Source organism: Nothobranchius furzeri, chromosome 11 (assembly GCF_043380555.1).
Source record: "Nothobranchius furzeri strain GRZ-AD chromosome 11, NfurGRZ-RIMD1, whole genome shotgun sequence".
Taxonomy (NCBI): domain Eukaryota; kingdom Metazoa; phylum Chordata; class Actinopteri; order Cyprinodontiformes; family Nothobranchiidae; genus Nothobranchius; species Nothobranchius furzeri.
In genome coordinates, this window is record NC_091751.1 from 71,820,165 (window position 1) to 71,827,664 (window position 7,500).

The 7,500-nt window shown below is 46.3% G+C and overlaps 1 protein-coding gene across 1 annotated transcript in view; it reads left to right on the top strand.

The window, feature by feature from the left end:
- scinlb (scinderin like b) overlaps positions 1-7,500 on the top strand; it is a 97,098-nt gene that overhangs the window by 78,842 nt on the left and 10,756 nt on the right. Inside the window, exons 4-5 of the mRNA XM_070541825.1 lie at positions 4,619-4,773; positions 6,303-6,464. Of these exons, the coding sequence (XP_070397926.1) occupies positions 4,619-4,773; positions 6,303-6,464 (317 nt within the window). The remainder of the gene's footprint in view (positions 1-4,618; positions 4,774-6,302; positions 6,465-7,500) is intronic.

A 7,500-nucleotide genomic window follows, 5' to 3' on the forward strand; every position in this document is an offset into this window, starting at 1 on the left:
GACTTCAACTCGTCCAAAACGCAGCAGCTAGATTCCTCACACGTACTGACGGGCGCCAGCTTATAACTCCGGTTCTAAATCCCTTCATTGGCTGCCCGTCACTTTCAGGGTCCAATATAAAATATTGCTTTTTGTCTTCAAATCCCTCCATGGTCTTGCCCCCGTGTACCTCTCTGATCTTCTTGCGATTTATAATCCCGGTCGCGCACTCAGGTCCTCCAGCCTGTTGCTCCTCGAGGTTCCAAAAGCGTGTCATAAGTCATGCGGACAAAGAGCTTTCTCTGTTGCCCGTCCTAAACTGTGGAACGAACTTCCAGCCGCAGTTCGACTGGCATCCACCTGGGCAGATTTTAAGTCTAGACTAAAGACACCATTTTACCCTTGCTTTTAACAGTCAGCTGTTATTTTGGTTTTTACTACTCTTATTTTATCGTCCATTGTAAGGTTTTTATCGGTACTTTTTTATTGGCTTGTTTCTTATTTGTTGACTGTATTTTATTGCTCTGTTTTATGTTTTTATCTCTGTTATTGTGTGACTGTTCAGCACTTTGGTCGGCCGTATGGCTGTGTTTTTAAAGTGCTACATAAATAAAGGTGGTATGGTATAGAAACATCAGGAGACACAGACGGTTCTGGAAGTCTGAACCTTTGCTGCTTGTTCTTTTGAAGAGCTGCAACTAGAAGCAGTGGCGGTTCTACACGGAATTACTCCCCGGGCGAGGCCCCCTTTGAGCCCCCCCCCCCCCCCCCCCCCCACACACACACACACACAACCACCACCACCCCACCTGCACGAACACACGCATGTTTTCTACAAACAGGCATGTTTATTAGAACGACTATTGAACATTCATTTTTCTAAGTTGCACATATTTACATTAATTACTATGAAGTTGTCAGAATGTACAGCAATATACATTATATACTGTATCAAAATATATAGAATCAAATATACAAAAACAACTAAACTAACTAAATATTAAGAATATATGAACATAATACATAATAAATATTCTAAATAGCAAAAATGTTTCACACATAACAAACTAAAGATAATCACTACAGCACTGCACTTAGAACAGAAAACACAAACTAAAATTAAAACCTAATCTTGATGCAACGTCATCAATAATGTCATCATATGAAATCTGCTCCCCTACTGAGTGATTGATACTAAACAGAGCCAGGTGAGTGAGCCGCCCCTGAAACATAGGTGACCTCAGGTATGACTTGATCAAGTTTTGAAAAGCTCCTCTCAGCTGGAGCCACAGTGACTGGCAGAGCAGTCCAAAAGTTGGGGTAGATCTCCAATAGATCTTTATCATGATCCATAATATTTTAGAATTGCCTCTGAAATTGTAATTTAAACTGACATAAAAAACTGTAGACTACCAAAAATGCCAACTTTTACAGAACAAATCATGTAAAAATAATCAGTGCAGCCATCTGCAATAAATAAACAGGATAGTGAGTGGTGACTGGGGAGTTTTCTTCTGCTTATAGAGTTGTTTTATTTATTATTATGTGAACATGATCAACATGTGTTTGTTGTTGTTCAGGCAGGCCACGGGCTGCAGCGAGCATTTAACAAATCCTAGTTTGAATCAGTAAAAAACGATTCAGGATTTTTTTCGAACCATTTGAATATTCGTTTCAATATTTCAGCCCTATTAGCTCTGTTAGCAATTAGCTGACCGAATTTAACTGTTAAAAACCCAGTTAACTGGTTCAAAAACTGAAAACATGCATCATGAGAGCGTACATACCTTTATCTTTCTCCTCTTTTTCTTTTTTATTCCTGAATGGGGCACCTGGTGGTTTTAGCCTTTTTATGCTCGTCTCTTCTGTTTGGCTCCTGACTCAGTAAGTTTCCTTTAGTCAGGACTAAACTATTTGACCTTGATGGGGGGGGGGACCACAAAATCGTTTTGTTTTTCCTTTTTTTATTCGGCCATTTCACACAATTCAGAAACACCTGAAAGAATGATAGGCCTGTGTTTATGATATTATGAATGAAATGTGCGTTAAATGGAAGAACATCAAGATGTGATTGACTTTAGCCATGTTAACACAGTTGATTCAGCCCCTACCCGCTCATTTCATTTGGGAAGACCCAGAGGTGAATTCCCCCGCCGCACCCCTCCCCTTCCTCTTCTTCATACACACACGGTGCACCTGAACCCTCAGTCAGCAGGAGCGCCTGCAGCAGTAGGGGGCGCCAACTTGCTGTTTCCAGTCCAGACACTGTCATATGACAGATAATAGAAAACCTCGGTGCGGCGCAGATTTCTTTCTTTTTTATTTTTTACTCAGCGCTTGTGCGCCCCTTTTGTGTCATGAAAAAATGCCGCCCCGGGCAACTGCCCTGTCTGCCCGTGCCTAAAACCGCTACTGACTAGAAGCTTCAGCTTCTGTAGGAGCTCCAGCCCTCTGAAGGACCTGGTGACCCTGTCCTGTTCTAAAAGCAGCACGACTCAGCAGAGGATGCGTATTCTTTTCTGTGCTTTATGTGAAAAACACGGATGGCTGACTACCTTGTGGGAACTACAGAGGAACAAAGCTAATGAGTTATACGGGGAACTCCTGGAAGGAGAGGTGGAAGCTGCGTAATTAGACGTTACACATGGATGTTTGTTCAGTCTGGTTAATAATTAAATATTAAGAAGGGTAGTTGTGTACTGGGAGGGAGCATTGTGACCCCGGTACAGCGCTCCAACCCTCTGCTGCCGCCTCACCTGCACCACCGTCTGCAGTTCATCAACAGCTAAAACACGTTTCATTCATTTGGTTTGATGTGTAAATAAATGAATAACGCTCACCAAAGTTACGGATTAGAGACAAAAACGTGCTCCTCTCTGCAGGGAGACTTTGTCATGGAGCCATCTGCGTTTTCCTTCCATCGGTACGTCCGTTTCCACGGCACGGAGGCCAAGGCCGAGGCGAGCTAGCGACGGGGTTGGGCGGACTCTCGTAACGAGGATCAGCTTCTCTGAAAAAGTCCGTCTTGGAAATGGAACTGAAATGATCCCAGAGACCAAATCCTTCTTCTTCTCCATTACACATCTAGCTGTAGACAAGTGATGATGACGCTGTTGGTGGACGGAGGAAGAGTTTTACCCATAATACACCTGGAGACGTGTCAGGTGTTCACTTGTAAATTATAGGTCATAAAGCTACATGTGAGAGTAAAGCTGAGCGTGTTATTCAGTGTTTCACACCTACTAACTCGCTAACGGCGGTCGGTGTAAAGTTTTAGCAGCTGTGACTGGATCCTGGCTGTGACTCGAGCCTGGCTGTGACTCGAGCCTGGCTGTGACTCGATCCTGGCTGTGACTCGAGCATGGCTGTGACTCGAGCCTGGCTGTGACTGGATCCTGGCTGCAACTCGATCCCGGCTGTGACTGGATCCTGGCTGTGACTCGAGCCTGGTTGTGACTCGAGCCTGGCTGTGACTCGAGCCTGGCTGTGACTCGATCCTGGCTGTGACTCGAGCCTGGCTGTGACTCGATCCTGGCTGTGACTCGAGCCTGGCTGTGACTCTAGCCTGGCTGTGACTCGAGCCTGGCTGTGACTCGAGCCTGGCTGTGACTCGAGCCTGACTGTGACTCAATCCTGGCTGTGACTCGAGCCTGGCTGTGACTCAATCCTGGCTGTGACTCGAGCCTGGCTGTGACTCAATCCTGGCTGTGACTCGAGCCTGGCTGTGACTCGAGCCTGGCTGTGACTCGAGCCTGGCTGTGACTCGAGCCTGACTGTGACTCAATCCTGGCTGTGACTCGAGCCTGGCTGGGGCGGCCTACAGAAACCTAAATAATCCTGAGTGAGAGGAATTATCAGGAACGGAGCTCTTTCTCCTCTGAACACAAGTCATGGAAGTGCTCGTCTTCTCCAGCTTACTTGGTTAGTGTCAGAGGCGCCTAATCCACCTCGTTGCAGGGGCGGGCCCCTCCCAAGCCCGGGCCCCGCTGCCCCCCCTGAAGCTCCGCCCCTGACTAGACGCAGTAATGTTAGGATAAAAGCTTTTACTGCACATTAAATCCATGAAATCTGAAGCACCGCTATGATTAAACTCAGTCCAGATGTATGCTAAAGTCCCAGAAATGATAAACTGTTTATTTTCACTCATTTCGACTAATAATTGTTCCAGTTTATTATTAAATGCTGTAATGCTGGAGCTCGGGGATCTATATCTACACGTTCCTCCGATTTCTCCTTTTAAATCAGTTCAGTGTGTTTATAAAGCACCACACCAGGACAAGAGTCGTCTCAAGGACCTTCACACAGTAAACACTCCAGTATAACGTCTGTAACTACAGTCACACACTCCGCCGTTTCAGGTTACTATCAACATATAACCCCCCCCCCCCCATCCTTTCAAATGAAATTCCACAGCTTTTTGTTCGTGGACCGTCTCAGACCGCTAGAACGGTGAATTTACTTAGTAAAGTATTCAGACAATCTTGTGTTTGACTAAAGTTCCAACACAGACTTCTACAGTTGAGACGAGTAAAGAAGTAATTACAGGATTTAATGTGAGGTTTAAAAAGGGCTCCGTTAGAAGCTCCTGCAGGACACTGCAGATGTTCTGTGTACAAATAAAACTCTCGGATCTCTTCAGGAGACGAATGCTCGCAGGACGAGAGCGGAGCGGCGGCCATATTCTCCACACAGCTGGACGACTTCCTGGGAGGCAAGCCGGTGCAGTTCAGAGAGGTCCAGAACCACGAGTCCAACACCTTTCTGGGGTACTTCAAGTCAGGGATTAAGTACCAGGTGAGCTGCAGTGGACACACACACACACACACACACACACACACACACACACACACACACACACACACACACACACACACACGGCTTCGGGGACCTTTTTCTCAGCAGCAGTGTAAAGAGGGCGTCTGGCTGCAGGAGGACGTGTTGATGACCTCACAGAGACTGACGGCTGTTGCTAACAGCAACCGTGGTCCACACCCTTTAATGACGGTTGTGCTGCATCAACTTTACTACCCAGCAGCGGCTCTGAACTACAGCACTTCTCCTGCCCTGTGTAAGCCTCTGGGTGTGTCTGAAAGCGTCCAGGACCAGCCCAACCACTTCTGGTTCCCTGTACCTCCAGACCTGCCCGGTCTGGTTCTGGTTCAACATCCTTCTGCTCAGCTCTTGTTTACTGCTTTTGCTGAAGGCTGGAAATGCTGGGCTGCAGAACCAAACCTCAGCAGCTTGTCCACGTTTGGAATATCCATCACAAGAACCCGACAGAGCCTGCTTTACAAACGTGGAGAACGTTCACCACCGAGAACAGCAGATGCCTTCCATCTGGAGCTCTAAAGAGCCCGTTCCTGAAGTGTTGGGATAAAACAGCTGTGTCTGATTTCTGCTTTAGGACGCGCTCACCGGCAGCAGATGATTTGATTCCAGTGTAAGGAAAACGTTCCTTTCACAGCTTTCTCCTTCTGGTTTTTGTCAGATGGGAAAGTTTAAAGTTGTCTCGTTGCGAGTTAGGAGGAGGTTAGGACCCAAGATGCAGGAAACACCAGATGACACGATGCAGGAGCGGTTTAAAAGTAAAATGCTTTTTATTAGGACGAGGAACCAAAAAATCCAAAAAGGGCAGGAAGCCAAAAACCAAAGTCCTGAACACCAGGAGAACGAAACTCACATAGAGCACAAAACCTGGAGAACGAGGCACGAAACAACGCTGACACAAAACAACGGACACACAGAGACGCAGACAGGGTTATATGCACCGGGGCATGATGGGAGGCAGATAGGCTGCAGGTGTGTGGGGGAGAGGATCCAGGTGAAAGCAATTAACTAATCAGGGAGGAAACTAACATGACCTAAGAGTAAAAAACCTAAAGACAAGATGAGCACGCTAAAATAACTAATATTCTAGGGGAAGGGAAACTACAGAAACCTGTGGGAAAACGCACTAAAGACACTAATAAAACGAGAAGCTGAACCTATAAAAACTGCAGAGGGGTGACTGGGGAAGACCAAAGGAACACAGGACCTGGGAGGGATGATCTGGAGGGCTGCAGACCAGGAGACACATGAGGAACACAAAGAGACATGAACGAGACGCAGACAAGGACACATGCAGGCGCTAGGAGACACAAAAGGAGAACCTAGAGAGGGATGGAGAACACAAGGAGGCACATGAGGGAGACGCAGACACAGACCATGACAAAAGTCTTCTATTAGGAGGTCTGGCTCAGAACGTCCCTCGTCTCACGTCCCACATGAATACTGTGTGCACTGCTCTAAACTGAGGACTTTTCTAAGGAAGTGTTCTTTTGCAGAAAGGGGGCGTGGCTGGAGGTTTCAAGCACGTGGAGACCAACGGCACAGACGTGAAGCGCCTGCTTCACGTCAAGGGTCGCAGGGCCATCCGCGCCACAGAGGTGGACATGAGCTGGTCCAGCTTCAACCGGGGGGACTGCTTCATCATTGACCTGGGGAAGGTGAGCTGTTGTAACTAAAGAGCATTCATGTCCAGCTGAAAGTCTTACATCTGATCAAATGCAACCAATCATAACTAATGATGATGTCATTTTATGAATCATTTCATGTGTTCATTAGACGAATTTGGTTTTTAAAAATCAGCAATAAGGATAGAAGCACATGAACTGTTTTCCTTTTTCTTCTAAATGTACCATTACCCCCCCGCCCAGTCCATAGTATAAAGACTTCAGTATCTCACTGGTTTCATCTTCGTGCCCTGTCTCCTTCAAATCAGCTTAATGACTCAGAATATTGGCTCCAGTCTGTGGGAAGAACTCCATCTTTCATAATAGTGATGAATATCCCCTAAAACACCTAGAAGAGCTGAGAGCCACGTGGTCTAGAGCCCAGAGGAGTACCATCATCTCATCACTAAGTCCTGATAGGCTGATTAAACAGCTGATGTACAAGGGCTCATGTACCTTATGTACCTCATTCATTCATTTCAAGATCCTGGTTCTGGTCTATAGGGCCTTACATGGACAAGCACCGTCTTACATTGGTGATCTTCTTAGTCCCTACACCCCCAGCAGGTCCCTGAGGTCCAGTGATCAAAGCCTACTGGTTGTGCAGCACCAGGCTAAAGGTCAAAGGTGACAGATCATCTGCTGCTGTGGCCCCCAGACTCTGGACCTCTCTCCCCCTGAGCCTGAGATCAGTGGACTCAGTGGTCTCCTTCAAAAAGCAGCTGAAGACTCACCTGTTCAAGCTGGCTTTTGTATGACCTTCTTCACCTCTCTCTCTTTATTCTGCTCTCCCCACCTATTCCACCTTCCTCAGGATCCACTGATTTCCCTCTTTCCTGTTCACTCTCTCTCTTTCTTTACATTTTTAATCACAATTGTTTATTTTTGCTCATTTTAAATATATTTTAACCATTTTCTAAATTCTTTTTATATTTTTACATTTTTTGTTTTTGTGAAGCGCCTCGTGATTTTTATCTTGAGGCGCCATAGAAATGATACTTTCTTCTTCTTTCTTCTCGTGTACAAAGGT